The sequence below is a fragment of the Lepisosteus platostomus genome, chromosome 26 (genome assembly GCF_059453375.1).
Source record: "Lepisosteus platostomus isolate fLepPlt1 chromosome 26, fLepPlt1.hap1, whole genome shotgun sequence".
In the NCBI taxonomy this organism is placed as follows: domain Eukaryota; kingdom Metazoa; phylum Chordata; class Actinopteri; order Semionotiformes; family Lepisosteidae; genus Lepisosteus; species Lepisosteus platostomus.
Genome location: NC_142636.1, coordinates 8861443 through 8880164, shown reverse-complemented (window position 1 = coordinate 8880164; position 18722 = coordinate 8861443). Strand labels below are relative to the sequence as shown.

The 18722-nt window shown below is 48.2% G+C and overlaps 1 protein-coding gene and 1 long non-coding RNA gene across 4 annotated transcripts in view; one reads left to right on the top strand and one right to left on the bottom strand.

Annotated features, from left to right (window-relative positions):
* Positions 1-18722, top strand: part of LOC148639971 (uncharacterized) — a 42080-nt gene that overhangs the window by 23157 nt on the left and 201 nt on the right. The window contains exons 2-5 of one of the 2 annotated variants that reach the window (XR_015930620.1): positions 8084-8246; positions 10384-10523; positions 15341-15481; positions 16986-17071. This is a non-coding gene — a long non-coding RNA (uncharacterized LOC148639971). Of the gene's footprint in view, positions 1-8083; positions 8247-10383; positions 10524-15340; positions 15482-16924; positions 17072-18722 lie in introns of both variants that reach the window. The other variant, XR_015930621.1, reaches the window with a different exon arrangement.
* On the bottom strand, positions 829-12202 carry LOC148639972 (cathepsin K-like). 2 transcript variants are annotated; one of them, XM_088620934.1, is made up of 8 exons: positions 12044-12202; positions 9933-10059; positions 6474-6596; positions 4882-5031; positions 3801-4019; positions 2359-2524; positions 2002-2110; positions 829-1840 (listed from the first exon to the last, which is right to left on the bottom strand). In XM_088620934.1, the coding sequence occupies exons 2-8, from the start codon at positions 10056-10058 to the stop codon at positions 1741-1743; spliced, it is 993 nt and encodes a 330-aa protein (XP_088477060.1). In that variant the 5' UTR covers position 10059; positions 12044-12202; the 3' UTR covers positions 829-1740. The 2 variants fall into 2 exon arrangements, with proteins under 2 accessions (XP_088477060.1, XP_088477061.1); XM_088620935.1 differs by lacking the exon at positions 12044-12202 and adding an exon at positions 11916-11939.

Here is an 18722-nt window from a genome sequence, read left to right as displayed (position 1 = left end):
TAGCTGCAGGCCAGAGGGATGATCTGTGTCCAGGACACGTGTCTCTGAATAACAGGTACAAGACTGAAAGCTTAGAATACTGTCAGATGAGGTTTAGGAAGAATTGCATGTGACTCAATACGAGCTCTTGTGATTTAAAGATGAAATGAAACAAAATTATCATGTGAAATTGAGGAATGAAATACGAAACACCAAACTGCACATTCACACATCCAGAGCCAAGGCTGTTACAGCAGGTCCGTCTCGTAAGGATGTTCTTTTTACACGCGGGGGACCGAAACGTTTTGCCGTTTTTTATGGGGATGCCCTGAGCAGTTTTTAAGGTCTGTTGGGCTTCTGGGACCCCTGGTGGACGATAGCTGAAATTCTGTGCATAAAGGACACATCGGAAGTATATTGTGTATACAGTAGGTGCAATGGATTTCTCTCTCTCAGTATGCTCATTTCTAGATCTACATACCCACCCCATGGCCAATATATTAGAAACCCCCCACTGAGGGGCTTGTCGATCCTCTCTTGTGGCAAAAATAGCTTGGCCAGGCCTTGGGCCGTCTCTAGGAGGATGTGTTATGCTACAGTCCACAAGGGTCTGAAATATTTGCAGGTTAATCTCATATTTCTTCTCCTGTGTTTCCTGTGATTTTAAGCTTCACTGAGTGGGGAATAAACTTCATGATCTGGGAGTACGATCTGGGGGGGGGAGTGTTCTGGTCACACACTGCCTTTCAACTGGGAGAGCTTCTTTTTCTGACTGGGGGTGCGGTGGTTAACTTTCAGCCAGTGGGCTTCCGTCTTCTCAGTTAGAATAACAGGTGGCACACAAAAAAATGATTATGAGTTATTTTATTTCAACGCCAAATGGTTAACAGTACGTTGCTGTTTCAATACATGGCTGAGTAAACAGGGCAACATTTCAAACTCACACACCCTGCTTCTCCACCCTCCTGACCTGTGATGCTGAACCAGTGGGGTTTGAAAACTGGAACACAGGAGCCTCCACCGTTTCAAACAGAGCTGTGTGGCTGGAGCTGTGCAGTTTCAGATGCAGGGCTATCCCCTGATTTTATGAGCTACCTGGGGAGAAAGAGACAAACACCCAGACATGTTCTCGCGTGGAAACACCTGGGAGTCTGTTCTCCTCCCGTCTATTGTTTTTCCAGCACCCAGCTCCCACTATATTCCCAAAGGAAAAGGCGGTGTAAACTTTGCACTGGGTTCTTCTCCATCATCGGATGGGGGCTGAAGGAGGATGTGCTGGACTCGGGTCCTGCGCTCCAATATTGGAAAACAACTATAAAAACCTCCCCAGTTCGGCGTTGTATTAAATCCATCATGCGTACAGTACGAGTGCAACACGCTGAAGGAGGCAGAGGTACAAACATGGGTTGGCACGGACGCGCCTGCAAGGTCACCGGCCAAGTGCCGGTGCCGGGGGAGAAATCCTGGTTTGCAGGCTGTCCGAAGTGGGCGGTGATTGGGGGAGGGATTAGCGTTCTCTCTGTTAAAACCGGAGTGGTGCGCTTTAAGAATTACGGCTCGAAAACGGGGAAGGGGGGCGGGCTCTGAGGAGGAAGTAGGAAACCACGGATTTATAGAAAAAAGGGGGGTGCAGGTTATGGTGGAAGAGGCGCCGAGGCTCTGTTTCCGGCTCGTAGAGGCGTGTGGGGGAGCGGGGCTGCGGTGTTGTCAGTCAGAGCGCCGGCGGCTCTCCCCTCCCCTCCACCCGCTCGCTCTCTCCGGTTACATGACGGGGACGCTGGCGAGGCTGGCGATGCCGCAGAAGTTGTTCCGGTTCCGCGCCATCAGGATGTAGCCCTTGTGGCCCCAGTCCTCACCCCAGCTGCGGCAGAAAGAAAGAGAGGAGGGAGTGAAAAGGGGGGGGTTTGGTGTTCCGAGTATTTTCTACGCCTATAAAACCTTGCTCTCTGCCCGGGCTGGAAGTCGTTTGCCCCGGGTTTGAGAACAGCCCGTGTGGGGCACTGAGCGGGTCGGCTGGCCCACCTGTTCTTGATGATCCAGTACTTCTTGCCCTTGGGCGTGGCGCCGTAGCCCACCGCCAGGACCGCGTGGTTGATGTCGTCCTTGTTGCAGTTGCGGTCGTAGTACACTCCTGGGAATAAAAATACACACACACACGGCAGAGCCGATCAGGTCCCGCCCTGTCTTGGAGATGGCGGCACATTCCCCCATCTTTCTAGAACAAGACTAGAACAAAGACTAAGACTAAGACTTAGATTTAAACTTAGACTAAGACGGACTTAAATTTAGACTTGGAGTAAATCAGGCAGGCTTTTATTCCAGGGCTGTAGCGAGACTGACGGCCGCCCCCAGCCGTGCCCAGCGGCCTCGCGGACTCACCCCTCTTGTAGAACTGGAAGCTGTAGAGGGTGGCGTCGATGCCCACGGACACCGGGCCCATCTTGGCCACGGCGGCCTGCAGCGCCTTTTCGCTGCCCTCGGGGATCACCTTGTAGCCCTTGCAGCCGGTGGCCCGGCCCGTCTTGTTGTAGGCACACTGCTGGTCCTGCCGCGGGAGTGGAGATCTGGGGGTTATTCCTGCATGGACAGCACCTGACCGAGCCAGAGAGGGGGCGCTGCCGCCTCGTACCCGGGCCCCGATAGCTTTTTAGGAGCTCAGCACGGCCAGGCCTGGCCAGCACTGAGGTGGGAGAGGTCCAGGGAAAACCAGCTGCCGTAAATGGTGTTGCTGGGCCAGTAGGTGGCGCTCTTGCCTCTGAGCCAGAATGACCATGATACCTGTATGGTGACCTGGGATACTGACCTATCAGAGGTACCGACTTGCAGATAAGACTACGTCCTGCGGTCCCCACTACTTAGTCATTGTAAGAATAGGAGTGTCCTGACTTCTGGACAACCTGACCTCCCTAACGTACCCAAAGCAATTGAAGCAATTTCTTGTTCTTCCTGAGCTGTGGTTGTAGCAGGGCTGCTGCAGCAGAATGGCGGCTGTGCTTCACCTGCCAGTAGCAAAGTCTGGATTTTATATCTGGGGTGGCAGAGGGGTGGCAGGGACTGCTATGGCGGAGGGAGGGGGGGATTTTTAAATGACATTATTTGCCCTCTGAAATGGGACGGACTGCTGAAGGGGGTCCTGCCGGTGACCCCTGCTGGACACCGGGGGCGCAGCGGAGCTGAGACGCAGTTCTCCCTGAGCATGCTGGGAAAGATCTACAGAGACCCAGCTGGGGTGGCGAAGTCATATTTAAAGCTGGCAACTGCCACCCAGTGACTCCCCTCCTTCCGGGTTGGCCCCTGCCACCTGCGCCACCTGGAGACGAATGGCTGCCCTGCGCCACCTGGGTCACCACATCAGCGGTGTCTCACCTCAGTGCAAGGCTCTTTGGGATGAAATGTGCTTTATAAATGCAAACAAAACCGTCAAGCGGTCACATCGAGCCATTCCTTGAATCATCAGAGAACACCTGCTTCAATCGCTTGAGTGGGGCTGCTTGTCCCATGCTCCCACAACCCTCTGTGTAAAGACATCTCCTGTTCTCAATCTTAAATGCTCTTGTCTTTAGATTCATGTGGCCCCAGGTCCCAGAGATGACTTCAGAGGAGAGACCATTTGAGATTGACTTGGTGCTTTTCAGGATTGTTGAGGGCTTTCTCTTGGCGATTCCCTTTCAGTACTGTATGTTTTTACTGTGACAGTTATTTTCACCCCCTCTGATTCTGCTCCTTTTTTTTGACAGCCACCCTTGCTGGGTGGGCTTTAACCGGAAGTGCGTCGTGCATTTTCGGCGGTCTCGGTCTTCCGGCCGGCGGGCGGGGCTCACCTCTCCCACGTAAGGGTAGGACTCCTCGGAGTCGATGCCGCGGTTGGTCATGACGTACTTGAAGGCGTTGGTCATGTAGCCCCCGCCGCAGCCGTCGTTTTCCTTCACGCAGTCCACCAGGTTCTGCGGGCTGAGGCTGACCAGCTGGCCGGTGGTCTTCTTGAGCTGGCCCTCCAGCGCCCCGGCCGAGCTGAACGCCCAGCAGGAGCCGCAGGAGCCCTGCAGGGCACAGGGAGAGCGGGTGAGAGTCATGCACTCACCCATAACTCCCCACTGGCTTGCTGGGATCACGCAAAGGTCTGAATGGCTTGAAACCTCCTGATTTTCCACTTCCGTCTTTTTAAATTGGTGCTCAAGGAGGGCGCTACTCTTATCAGTTCCCTGGATCGCCACTAGAGGGCGGGGGAGTTCTGTTCTCAGCACGCTACACGGTTCAGTGCTTTTCTGTCATAAACAGCAGACATCCATTTTCTGACCTCTACTTCCAATTCAGGGTCACGGGGGAGCCCCCCTGTGTTGGCAAGCAGCAGGCACAAGGGGGGGTACACCCTGGGCGGGACACCAGTCCACCGTAGGGCAGACACAGACTCACTCACGCCAGGGCCAATTTTTCACTGAAGCCAATTAACCCACCAGCACGGTCTTTGAACTGTGGGAGGAAATCGGAGCATCTGGAGGAAACCCAGGCGAACTCGGGAAGAACGTGCAAACTCCACACAGACAGCAGCCGAGGTCTGGAATTGAACCCAGGGCGAGGCAGCAATGCTAATAATGCTGCCCCCATAATAACAAAATCACTGATCACTGCGACCTTAAACAAGGCTGTTATAATAACGGGGAGATCGGAAACAAAAATGTAGAGAGTGTTTACGTATAAGGATGCTCATTTTTCTTGTGAGTTGGCACCCTATTAACTTTCTAACTCTTTCACCTCTGGTATGACCTACCCCATGGCAGTATAATACCCGCCCTGGAGGGGGCGCTGTGTCTGCAGGATGTCTCAGCTAGGAGAAACTGTCGAATTGGCCCAGTTAAGCCTACGTTCTGAAACGGTTCTGATCCCCGGCTTCCTCGGCTGTACCTGGTTCCGGACCGGGGTGACGTAGCCCAACTTTCGGTAGTCAATGGCCTTGGGCAGCTTCTGCATGTCGTCAGGGATGTAGGTGTCGCTGGAATTCCGGAACATGGGAACCTGGAGCCCCATCATCTTCTCTGCCACCTCCTCCGAGGTCTGAAAGGAAGGGGGCGCACAGAGGATGGGTGACGGACTAGACTTGGGGTTCCCAGTGCTGGTGACCCCCACACACCTGCTGGGGTTCATCCCAGCCGAGTCAAAACCTGCATTGACTTCAGAGGAATAAGATCAATTTGAGCTGTTTGCTCTCAGCTCTTCCACCTATTGGAGCATTAACCTGAAATTTAAGTGAAATAAATTCCCAAGATTGTGAGTGGATACAATAAAGCAACTGCTTAGTTCAATTAAGGCTTCGATTATCTAATGAAGGGGAGCTGGAATGAAGACTAACAAGTGTGAGGGCACCCGGACCAGGATCGAGAACCCCTGGGGTGGGATGATCGATGCCGAACCACTAGATCTCTGTCTGCATTGATTTGGAAAGGTGGGAGCTCAGTTAAGTGCATCATCACAAGGCTTTAGTCTTCATCACTACAGTGGCAAATACCGATGCGGTACTGAGCTGTAGATGCAAGAACACAGAGCTCCGCACACATGGAGAGAGCTGATGCGATATTGGTGCGATTTGAAGTTTCACAGGAATGTGTCTGCAGGTCTCAGCTAAGGCCTGCATGTGAGCTGAACTGGGCAGGCCTGTCTTTTCCTCCTGCTGCGTTAGGGTTGGCTGTACTTGCTGTGCATCATCCTCGTCTTTGCTGAGGATGTGTTGGCCGTGACCAACAGATTCTCCCTGGCTTTCAAAAGCCTGGAAGATCTGTGCGATTCTTTTCTTTCTTCTCCCCGGATCTGTGAAACACTCCCTCATCCGTGCGAGGCCTTATGATGTGCGCGTGTTGCAGTTCGGCGAACCCAGGAGACACGTCATCTTACCCCTGATTTTCACTCCCCTCACTGTGCTTCGTCACAAGACCTGTGGCCTCGGACCAGGGGAGGAAATCGAGTGACAAAAGCAGCAGATCTTCCTTAAGATCACTGCGAATATATATATAATCACCCATCCGTTTTGTAATCTCTTCTTCTAATTCAGGGTCACATTAGAAGACCCTGAGCCTATCCCAGCAAGCAATAGGAGCCAGGCAGGATACACCCTGGATGGGACGCCAGTCCGTCACAGGGCAGACATACACTCACACCACGGCCAGATTTGCCAGAAGCCAGTTAGCCCCCCAGCGTGTCTTTGGACTGTGGGAGGAAACCAGAAAACCCAGAGGAAACTCAGGCAAACACAGGGAGAACATGCAAACTCCACACAGACAGCACCCCAGGTCAGGAATTGAATCCAGGTCCCCAGCGCTGCAGGGCAGCAATATTGACCATTATACCACTACGCCACCCTTGACAATATATTCACCTTTGCATTGCTATTACTGCTAGTCTTCTATTGTATTGTTGTCTTGCATTGCAGCACTTTTTGGACTTTTCAAAATAGGGCCTAAAGTCTAAGGGGGAGGGGGTCACCGATCGGGAATCTAGTGTACCATGTCTCCGAGGTGGTTCATGCCCAGCTCGTAGGAGTGGATGCCCAGCTCGTACTCCCTGTTGTGGGCTTCGATCAGCAGCATGTTCTTGTCCCAGATGGAGCGGCGGATCGTCTCCTCGCCCTGCAAAATCAAAGGGCAGGTGTCGACACTCAGCTTTCACCGGCTTTGTGCAAGAGGTTGAATGGGTCTGTCAGTCATGGGGCTGCAACATTGATCAGTGCATCAAAATGTCTTTTTATGGATAAAGAAAGAGTCGCGCACTGGCACTGTAGTTTTATTGGTTAATTAATAGTTGTTAGAACAGGTAAAAAAAAACAGGTAAGATGAGAAATGATCTCTTTAAGTATCCTGGGGAAAGCTAGTCAATTCTCAAATTATCTCAGTCATTATCAGTGGGATATATACTTCTGTGTGATCAGACTATTGCAAAAGCTTGCATCCAAATGCATGGGCATCACCAAATTTCTATTTCTCACACTGAAGGGGGACAGTCTATTAGTATAGTTGAATGATACAGGCTCTTGACTGACTCATCCTGAATAGGTGCTAATCTTTAGTGTAGATTGAGTTCTACAGTCCAGAGATCACTGGTCCAGACTGGGCCGGGACACACTTTAACCCTACAGTCCAGAGATCACTGGTCCAGTCTGGGTCACACTGTAACCCTACAGTCCAGAGATCGCTGGTCCAGTCTGGGCCGGGTCACACTGTAACCCTACAGTCCAGAGATCGCTGGTCCAGTCTGGGCCGGGTCACACTGTAACCCTACAGTCCAGAGATCACTGGTCCAGTCTGGGTCACACTGTAACCCTACAGTCCAGAGATCACTGGTCCAGTCTGGGCCGGGTCACACTGTAACCCTATAGTCCAGAGATCACTGGTCCAGTCTGGGTCACACTGTAAGCCTACAGTCCAGAGATCACTGGTCCAGTCTGGTCCGGGTCACACTGTAACTGTAACTTGAGGAGTCAGTTTTGATGATAGCTCAATTTTGTTTCGGATTTTCACGATCTGGTCTACCTAAATCCATCCATCCGTTTTCTACCCTCTTCTTTCAGTTCAGTGTCGCGGGCGAGCAGGAGCCTATCCCAGAAAGCAACGGGTGAAAGGCAGGGTACGCCCTGGATAGGATGCGAGTCCATCACAGGGCCCACACACACACACAATTTTCACAGAAGCCAATTAATCTACTGACGTGTGTTTGTACTGTGGGAGAAAACCCACACAAACACAGGGAGAACATACAAACTCCACACAGACAGCACCCCGGGATTGATCCCAGGGCCCTGGTGCTATGAGGCAGCAAAGCTAACCACTGTGCCACTGTGCTACCCAGTCTTCCTCTATTTCTCTCATAATTCAGCTGGTGAAGCATGTTCTGACTTCTCCACCTTGTCCGCTGCAGTGGGTCTGCAGATGGGCTGCTGTGTGCCACCCAGGTGGGCACTGTACTTCAGCAGTGGATGATATTCATCCCTTCCTACAAGTAAAACACTTTGGGATCCTTTGAGTTGAAAGACGCTATATAAATGCAATTGATAATTATTCTCCCCTCAAAGAAATGCAGGGAAACACAAAACCTGCTTTACTGAATAACCTGCCTTTAGTTTGAACCAGCAGACACACATCCTCTTCCCAGTGGCTGAGCAAGACCTGCAGCCCCCCAGAACACTTCGACTGAAAGAGGAAATTCACGATGGCGTTTTAAAAACACTTCCCTCTTTGATGACAGCGTACGTGGAACTGAGATCAGTCTTGGCCACATTTACAGTAAGTAACCAGCAGCTTCTGTTTAGTTGCTTTAAAGGAGACAGATACCGTAAATTGCATGAGATGCCACTATGACTTTCAGATGTCACTGGAGTACTGCTACCCTGGTAGTCAGATTCTGAATTCAGAAGAGTTCAAGAATTTTTTCAGTTTTTTTTTTCCATTTTGATTTCCAGCCACATAGGATGAGTCTGTGTGGCTCTAATGAGTCAGAGGTGAGAATTTGCAGTGATCAGTTCTTTTTTCACTTTTGAGGGAAAAATCTCTCTTCATCCCTGTTATTTCTGGTAAATGTGTTTGCCTCTGACCCTACAGATGAAATATGATTAGGAGAGATTAAAGATAGTTATGGGGCTTTCCCCCCTATTCTTGGAGCTCTGTACTTCCTCTTTGTCAAGCAGACAAGCTTGAAACAGAGTCTCAGTGGAGCAGGTTGTGATTTGAAAAGGTCCTGCAAGTTTCCTCACTCTGCTTCAAGACCATTTAAGACCCATGAAATGCTGGGAAATGGCCTGTTACCCATCAGGGCCAATCCGGAGCAAAGCCGGGGCTCATTAATGATGACTGACCATGTCTGTTCGAGACCCTGCAGATGCAAATACCATCCCATTGCAAAATTCATTCTAGGCGTTGCAACGTCAAAGATTGTCACCCTTCGGCCATTACGAAGGGAAATTGGGAAATCAAGCGATTCTGAAAAGGTTTTAAAGCAATGGTTGCATCTGTCCCACTCTCCTAGCGCACACCTGACTGCTGAGCCCTGCAATGTGCGTCCAGCCCCCCATGCACAGCTAGGAAATTCTCCATCCTGTCGGCAGCAGGTTTCAGACTGGAGGGCTTGATCAGCAGCCCTGTCCCGTCTGGCCGAGCTGTCACCTGATTCGCTCGAGGTCAGGCCTAGATCCGGGTCAGGGGTTACTGATCCACTGGGTTTCCTGTGTCCCTTGAAACTGGCAGCAGTTCAGTTAATTGAGGAGGCAGGAAGCGATTCACCTAAACAAAGGTCATGAACTGAAGCTCGGGAGGGATCACGACGACCAGTCAGTCACCCACCTTATCACCATCCCCACCAAACTAGCTACATGAACCAAACTCAGATGCCTCCCTCCCTCCTCCACCCTGTCTCCGTCTGTCCCCCGGTTCACGCCATCCGAAAGGGGTTCCAGCCCCAGGGGGCCCCCCGCGAACCGACCCAGTTAAGCCCAACGTTTCTCCCCAAGCATTCACAAAGCCCTCAGTCCTTGGCTGCTGTGGTCCTCAGGGAGACCTACACTGGATCAATGCAGCACTTCTCTCCAGCCAAGAGCCGTTCGGACCTTGACGTGGGAGAACCTACTGGATTCCAGACGCTGGGGTCCGAAGATGGGCTGACCTGTTCCAGGTGCCCCTTTTTGGGGTCTGTGGTTATTAAACACAACCAGGTTTGGGGGAGCCCCGATCCAGGTGGCATTTCCACTTTGGATCATTCCGACCTTAAAACCCGAGAATGAGGCGCCACCGTGCTTCATCAATTTCCCTACGGGATTAATAAAGTATTATCTATCTACCGTACTCCAATTTAAGCTTCATTATCCCCTACCCGCCAGTCTGAAGCTACGGCTGATCTGAAGAGGCCGAGATCAGATCGAATCGCGTGGGGGGAGCCGAGGAGTGGTCAGCCCACCAACAGGGGGTCAGGGGACTCACCAGGCCGTTGTACTGCCTCCTGTAGGTCATCTTCCAGCTCTCCCACTCAGAGTCCAGCCACTCCTGCTGGGAGGGGTAGGCCAGGGCGCTGGCCATCAGCAGCAGGACTCCTCCGCACAGCAGCATTCTGGGAGAAGGAGGGAATCAGGAGGCGGGGTTACTTGTCAGCCATGTGCAGCGTGTCGGTTCTCCAGCGACCTTCCCTCATTTAACCAGGGGCAAAGGTTACAAATGCATGGTGACTGTTCGACCCACCTAGCTCTTTTGCCTACTAGTAACATCAGGTGGCTTTTCTCCTCGCAGTCAAGGTTTGTCCACGTGGCTGGGCAGCTTGTTCCAGACACCCACCACCCTTAGCGCAAGGAACTGCCTTCTCTTCTTTGTCTGAATGTGCTTTGATGAAGTTGCCACTTGTCTAATCTGGTTCCATTTTTCACTATTGATTTTACAGAAGTCCGGTGAATTGACTTGGTCCGGGACCTCTGAGGAATTTGAACACTGGAATGATGTCTGCTCATCATTGTCTCTCAGCTTTTCGCTGGGAGTTCAGTTACTGTATGTGACACAATAGGTCAAAGGCGCTGCGGACAGGTCAGTAAATTATTCTGTCGGTTCTTTGATAACGACAAAGCGCTCGCCGTCATTTGCAGAAGTTTTCGTTCCTATTACCTCTCTGATACACGAGATAGAAATTATTTTACTGTTACACTGTACATTCGAAGAGGTTTTCATGACATTGCATTGCGTTTTACACCGAAACACCCCTCATTAGAATTCGCTTCCTGAATGTTAAGTAAGCAAAGCGCTGAGGTTGGTTTAGATGAACTGAAGTTAGGAACTTCAAAAAAAAAAAACACACTAGGAACTGAAAAAAAACAACAAAGAAACGAGAATGTGTGCGTTTCGGCGCACAACGATTTTACAGGACAGTGAAGTCGTAGTGCTACGCAAAAAAAAAGTTATTTGAAACCGCAGTAGCTAAGCGCACAACTGCATTTTCTCAGCGTTTATATATAAAAAATCTGGACTTCGGCGCTGTCGGATCTTTTTTTCACGTCTCGCCTAGTCCTTGTCGCTGCGAGGATGTATTCTCCCAACAAGCTGCAGCCCTCTGTCTTGCACAAAACAGTGACGGGATTCCTTATACAGTACATAAAATAATGACTGTGTATTTTGTGTTTTTTCTGTCTATGAATTTGCATAGACAGCAGTGCAGATTTAAAACAGTCCCGATACTGGAATGAGCTTTTCCTTCGGGCGTAGGTTCGTTTGTTTCCAAAGGTGTAAAACTAAATCTGCGTCAGAGGAATCGCAAGTTTCCTTGTGTTTTTTTTTTAAATAATGAAACATGTTTATTCCGGTGTTTATGATAAACTGGTTTTGAATAATTTACAGCTGGAAATAATATTTCTACCGCATACCGGCGCCTGCGGTCACAGGTTGATATCGGCGGGGGTTTTGCTCTGTCGTCATTTCTAACGCTGTAATTCGATTTTACACAGCAGCCAGCTAATATTCCAGATGTTGACCCACAACAGCCGTGTAAGACCGAGTTACTTGTGGTCTTTATGCCCGACTTCATAAGAACCACTCACGCTAAACCGCCGCCGATCAGCGCTAAAGCTCTTGTCGTTTCGAACTGTACAGTGCAGTGCACGACTTTTTAAAGACGGGTCCAATTTCTTTTGTGTGATTTGCAGAAAATGCATTTCATGTTCGAGTGAGACGGTCGGTCCTGCCTTAAAGTAAAATAATCTAGGGGTTTAATATTGTACTGTAACAACCGTAAGACTCTCGGCTTCTTCCCAAACATGTAGCGCATCTTTCAGGAGTAATGGATCTGTCTGGTGTTTTGTATTTAAGAGTCGTAAACAATTTCGTCTAGAAAATCACTCACTCGCACTTAATTCGCGTGTTACCCTTCGCAAAAACAAGCCAAATACCCAGTTAAACATCCGACCTTTCGGTTTCGGTGAGACTTACCACTTGGAAACCTTGTTAATAAACAGTTAAAATACAGTCACACTTCCTAAAAAAAGAGAAACCCGCTCCTTTAAAAGGGCTGCCCTGCTGTTCACATTTAAGGAGCAGTCGTGGCAAATGAACTTTACCTGAGTCTTCCCGGCTGGAGTAGGAGGCGACGGTAGGGGCTGTTCCTGTCGGTTCTGTGCAGCACAGTCGGAATGAAGCCGCTATATATGCACGGCGGATTTCAGGAAGTTTGTATCCGAGCCAGGGGGTGGAAAAACTGTGTTCTAGGGAAGTGACATCCCATATGGTGTCGATTAACTCCTGTGGAAAACAAAGAGGTCGGCCGCGCCATTTTTTCTCGAATTCAACCCGAGTGTCGTGTTTTAAAAGTTTTTTTTCGCGCATATTTGTGCTTTATATCTCCCAACCTTAAAATAAAAAAACACATTGACTTTTACTTTTGGTTTCGTAAACTTGTGTGACTTGTGATAGTTCTACCGTTAAAACTTTGATTTCTGAACCGCCAATTGACAATCAATAGGAACCTGGTTTTCAACTGGCCTTGCAGCGTCTTCTGTATGGAGTTTGCATGTTTCATATGGGCCTCGTGGGTTTTGTCCGTTGACCTCCCACAGTCTAAAGACCTTCTCTGTGGGTTAACGGTGTTGCTAAGCTGCGCCGGCCTCCCGCTGGCGTGCGTGTGTGCGAGGCGATGGAGTGACGTCTTGCTCGCACCCTGCGCCCTGGTCTGGATTCTGCTCCGACTCCTCCCGACCCTCAGCGCAAAGACATTTCTGATAACAGTTGTGTAGCCAATCAATAATCAGCGTTAACGCCGGCATGATCGTAATCCTTTTCGAAAGACGAATTTCTGCCGTATGATCGAAGAGCGCTTTATCAGTGTGTGCTGCCCTTCACCCGTGATTGGAGCCGTATGAGTACAAGTCAGCAAAGTTATTGGCATTAGTTCTATACGGCCAGAAGATGCCCCCACTGCTTTACGCAAAGAGTAGTGGGGGTCGTGAACAAGTCTCCCTCGCCGTGCTGTTGGAAGAGTTCCTTGGCGAAATCTACAGAGAAGCCAAACTCACTAGGCGCCCTGAATGGTGTACTCTCGTGTGTAACCCTGGTATTACTCGTATTCCTCAATATCCTATCCTGAATAGGCCCTACCAGAGGGTCTTGGGGGGATATTAAATGTTTCAGGTCAGCTTGGGTAGCCTGCGAGCAGAGCCGAATTACTGTAATGATCTACTGCGGTAGCTGTCGTAAACGGAGCCGGGGGAAACCTGGAAAAAGCTTTACGGTAGCGGGAGCTGAGAGACTTACAAAGTGTTACGTCTGAGCTCATGTACAGTACTTGACTGCAGTTGTCATAATATTACAGTCACCACATCGAGAGCTGAACTCGGCTTCCGCTGCTGTCAGGAAAGAAGTGCTTCTTGCGCTCAACTTAGGTCCGATGGCCCTTGTGCTGCCGGGCCTGGATCCGGACTGCTCGGATCTTCGTCTTTGCGGGCACAGCTCATAGACCCCCGTCAAGCATTCCGCCTGGGATCTGGGAATGCCCCTGGAACAGAGAGCACCGAGGTGGGGATTTTGTCACGATGCAGTTTCCAGTGTTACTCAGACCCCTATGGCCCAGGAGACATGTGTCAGCGCTCGATGTATATCACAGGCTCCCAGCTGTCCCGTGATGTTTCATATACAGTGCCACTCACCCCCTCCCTGACGGATTATCAGACACTGCTGCCGCGTGTCTCTCGAGTAAATGACGTCACTTATCCAAGAGATTCTGATACAGCGTCTCGGGGATCGTCTCCGATAGGCAATAGATTGTATCCCTCAGAAATAAAAGACACCTGAAGAAGAAACCATACCCCAAACATTGATTATGTCTTCTTTTTAACCTTTCAAAGTGAAATTAATTCATTCTTGTTCCAGAATCGACAGATGTGTAAATCTACGAGACATTTGAAGTATATATACAGTATATATCTGTAGGAATGCATGCCGTATGACACGTGGTGCATGCAACGCTCTATGTCTTTAATCCTGCCCAACAAGATGTGTTATCTTGTTCTTTCATGTGTAATGCTCACAGGTCTTGTGCATCGCCTTAGAAACTGAGCAGAAATAAGCGGGTGCAGGTATGCGCATGTGTACAGGTTTGGGAAAATGCAGCTGTGATTGTTAAGCATGTGATAAACTATTAGATTTAAATTCGCAAACATAAAGGTAACAATAAAGAAGCTTAAAATATACACGAATTAAAATAGTGACTGACAATGTGCGATTGATGGAACTGCTGTTCGATGACCTTTCAGTTCTGGAAATGTCGTTTCAACTCTGCCCACCCCCCCTAGTGTCCATCTCCCGGCATTACAAAGCAATCTCCGCGGCCTCTTTTTAAAAAAAACAAATCATGTGCAAAAACAGCAATTCGGAGGCTGTAAAAGACATTTCTGTCTGTGTGATGGATTAACAAATCATGAATGCTACTATTGTGTGATCTAAAGCCTGTGAGTATATTTCATTAACCGAATTAACTCGTGAAAACTTTTAAAAGATTTTTAAATTAAATTAAGCGTGGCTAATTTCTCGATTAGGTTGGATTTTGGGAGAGGCTTTTTGAGGCCATTTACGTTTTGGAGTTTAGTGGCAAACGCCTGCAAATGTTCTGCAGACCGGCGTTCCTCTAATTACAGTCCCATTATTTTTTTTTGAAAGTTCTGCGATTACGATGTATTTCGCATAATTGTGTTTCAGTGTTGTTGGTGAGACAATAACAGTAAACGTGCGCAACTTGTGCAAATTTTGAACTGCAGATTCGATTCGGTCGCCTCACAGAGCTTTACAAGATTCACAAGAAATGAAACTTAAATTTGTTTTAAAAAATCCCAATTTTACTAGGCAAGAGGAGAACAAATTATCATTTACTAACGACGACCTAGAGATACATGTACTGTATACAGGCGATCGTTCACCAGAGGAATTAAGAGTCTACAGTCCTGAGCAGCTTCTTCAGATAAGAAGTTGGATAAATTTGATCTAATGCACGGTACATAAAGAAACCGCATAGCAACGTATTTGTCGAAAGACTTATACTTATAGCAAACTTTCATTATAAGTCAATAGCTTTTACCTATATGTACATATCAAATTTATAGTAGTTCAGGTGGGTAGCATGCGTAGGCTGCAAGTGAACAAGTAACAGGTTTATTCCATTCTGAAAAGAGAAGAAAGAAAACAACGTTTCGGCTGTGGAGCCTTCTTGGGCTGTGAAGAAGAAGGCTCCACAGCCGAAACGTTGTGTTTTCTTCTCTTTTCAGCATGGAATAATCCTATTACTTGTTCCTATAAAGTTTATAAACGTGCGTGGAAGGTTTTCCGGGCACAAAATCGGACCAGTCCTCTCCCTCTTGATTCTGTTACAGGTAATTTTAGAACGGAAGGGTGATGGAGGGAGTTTTCAGTGACTCTGACCTGCCTTCTGGCTGTGAGCTCATCACAGCCCCGCTGAATCAACGGTTTCCTCTGGTCTTGGGGCCATGACACAGCGACAACCTTGACTCAACGTCAGTAGGTCATTTCAGCTGCAGGGCTCATTCCTTCTTCACTGCGGGTCACTGTACACGGCTGCCTGGCTCTCCGGTCACCCGGAGTCTGCCTGCTCACACACATCCGCTGACTTAGGTCACTATCACACCGCCAGGGGGCGCCACTCAGGCAATACCACTCTTTATTAAAGGGATGGCTGACGCCGATCCAGGAGAGCCACAGTCCAGTAGTTACTACCTTTAAGTGCTTCTAATATTTGCAACAGCTATTGCAGTTAATTAAATAATTAAGTGCAAAGTGCAGCATTCGTTTCAGGTACTCATTCCTTATCAGACCTTAATGACTGATTTGAACTAATTGAGTGGATGAGAAATCAAAATTCATCTCTTAATTCCCATGTCTTAATGAGGTCCTAATTGAAAACCATCTTCCAAACACGCGGGAAGTTAGGTGCTGGAGGGTTGGAACAGTCTATCCACGGCCATGGGCCCGCCCCCTACTGGCAGGAGATGGAACTGCAGCCGGAGCTCCAGCGGGCTGCCATTGGGCTCGATTGCCAGACGGACATGATAGGGGCCCAGGTTGTGAGCAGACTGCTCTGGATGTGATGTAGCCATCACACGCTCCTGATTTATTGCTCTGTTGTGTTTGTTGTCGTACTGTGCCACGCCCATTGCAATTACTGCGCCATGCGTATTCGGGGGCAACACCTCGTTCTGCAGAAGCTTGGGGGTGTCAGAAATGGAGTGGAACCAGAGACGTTGTTCTTTGAGCCTGTGTGTGCTGCTCCTCTGCAAATTGCAGATCATCATGAGCAAAGATTCTTCTGAAACCTCACAAGCAGTCTGAATTGCTCCAACATGACTTCCAACCCCCTCCTCAACGCTCTCTGAACAATCATTTTGATTAGAGAGCTGATTACCTTGAGCAAAGACAAGCAGCACAAAACATGTTTGGCTAATGTAGCCCGTTTGGTAGTTAGCAGGCAGTTGATCCAAGTGTCCCACATAACAGACATCAGGGGATCGGCTTCAACCACATGGCAGGGCTGTTTGTTCCACACCCCCACCACCCTTTGTGTAAAACAGAGCCTCCTGATCTCCCTTTTAAATGCTCTCCCATGTAGTTTCCTCTGGTAACCTTTGGTTAACGGTTCAAGGGTGGCGTGAAACAGACAAGGCTTGGAGATTTGAGAAAAGATGGGAATGTCTCTTTAACAGAAAAACATAAACTTGGATAATCTCTGCTCTAAATTTTAGCCTCTACCCTCGGGCCTTTAGAAACTATAAGTGTATTCCAACAAAAGTGTGAATGCTTAACTGCTATTTAAATCTTCTTCATTGCTAGCAATTGCTCTGTTTATGAGAACTACTTAACAGAAGTTTTGAGTCTGAATATTTTTCACAAAATAACGCAGCTAAACCTAATTCAAATGGATCGTTTTTTTCCCCTTTCCTCAGAATCGTCGTTTTAACAGTGCATATTAGCCTTGTTGATGTTGTTTTTGGCTTGGATTAGCAGAGTATGCCAGAGACTTGGAGACTGACCCGACATCTACAGTAAACACAGATAAATTACAGTATTAGACAAGGGCCCGGCAAATATCTGTGAGTAAAAACTTCTGTTTCTAAGAGGCGTTTTTGTCCCGACTTCAATAACTTGTATATACACTTTGAAAACATGGATGTGACTTTTTGATCCCCTGCAAAAAAAAGAAGGGAGTGTTATTTGTGTGTCCTGCTGTTAAACCGATGTGTTTGACCCCCACTTCTTGAATCCACATCTGTTGTTGTGCTGCTGTGTTTCCTGTTTCACTACGGGGCAGAAAATCTTTTGGAAGCACCGAGCCGCCCCATGAGCCTCCGCTTCAGTCATATGATGTTTCCCATGATCGGGTCACGAGATTTCAATTTTAGTTTCGCGAAACGACCACAAAAAAAAAATCAGTTAGGGCGATTACATGACGTCATTGCACTGTTTTGACTCCCAACCCACGAAACGCGGACGTTCGGCAGAATTGCAACGCGCGTTATTTTTTTTACAAATCAAAATACTCCCAATAGTATTGCGAACTTTTTGAGCGTGTAGTTTGTCCACACGCATTCTTAGGCGCGGAGTTCATCTCATCTCCATTGAGAGCAGTGAGCGAAATTTAGTTTTTTGTATTTTTATTTAAAGAACTGAAAGTAAGGGACTTAATAAAACGTTGTGCTCATAATTGTATCTGGAATTAAATGTTATAAGTCTTGCGTAAACTTTACACTTTAAGTGTATTCCAGCCTAGAGCACCTTTCTAAATACTCCCTTCAGAGCGCAGACACAGATTTCCGAATTTAAAATAAACAGGTTTAACTTCTCATTTATACCTGTGGGCATAACCCTGCTCGACAGAGGATTCTCCTGTGCGTGTGCACGTGTATTGTTTATCTGCGTGTTTTCTTTATATTTTCTGCTGCGTTAAAACAAATTGCCGCTTGGAGGCGTCCTCCACTCTGTCGCCGCAAGCCGTCTAATAAAATACCACGGGAAACCTGTAATTACAAGTTCTGCTAAGAAAAGCGAGATGTATTTCTGTGCCGCTTAATTGCTGTTCTACAGATAAAATCGTTCTCTCATTGAAACTCTTTGATTAACTTCATTAATAGTAAGAAACGCCTTAGCCATCGTAAGAATGTGTCACCAATGTAATTAGTTCAACTTGTGTTGTTGTTCAGCGCACATGCTATCAGATACCTCCGGTTATGACACATCTGCCTCTCGGGGAGAGAGAGAGGTGGTTTAGTACAATGGCAATATTAATCTTTAATGAAGGGCCTTACAGACGCCTGGGTCTGAAGAAAAGCCCTGCTTTCTATTCCATGACTTTGAAATATTCATCAAGACTTAAACGACACTTAATAAACCGGTCGGTGACTTTTCCCGATGGCTGGTTTGACAGAGCGCGGCTTGTCAGATTGGTGACGAAGAATTCGGCGAACGACTCGGTAGTTTGATAGCTGTTGAAGAGAAAATAGACTGGCTTCAGGCGCTCGATGTATTCCTGTTGTGTATTCAATGCCGGTTTAGATCACATCTACTTTTAGTTTTGCTCTTTAGGTTGTTTAATAGAACATATCGGCACAGCGAAGTCTACATGTCACTTGAGGGAAAATGTGTTCGTGTTTACTGCTCCGGGTTGCGCTGTACACGGAAGCCTGTGCAACACCGATATGCTTCCCCAGTTTGTTTCCTCACCGTGAGGATTCTTACTAACTCTTT

Excerpts from the sequence above, each read along its gene's own strand:
- LOC148639972 (XM_088620934.1), bottom strand. The coding sequence starts at position 10,058 with ATGCTGCTGTGCGGAGGAGTCCTGCTGCTGATGGCCAGCGCCCTGGCC. Across the intron at positions 4,020-4,881 it reads TCACCCCGGTCCGGAACCAG|GGCTCCTGCGGCTCCTGCTG; the intron begins GTACAGCCGAGG and ends TGTGCCCTGCAG. Across the intron at positions 2,525-3,800 it reads CCTACCCTTACGTGGGAGAG|GACCAGCAGTGTGCCTACAA; the intron begins GTGAGCCCCGCC and ends CTCCCGCGGCAG.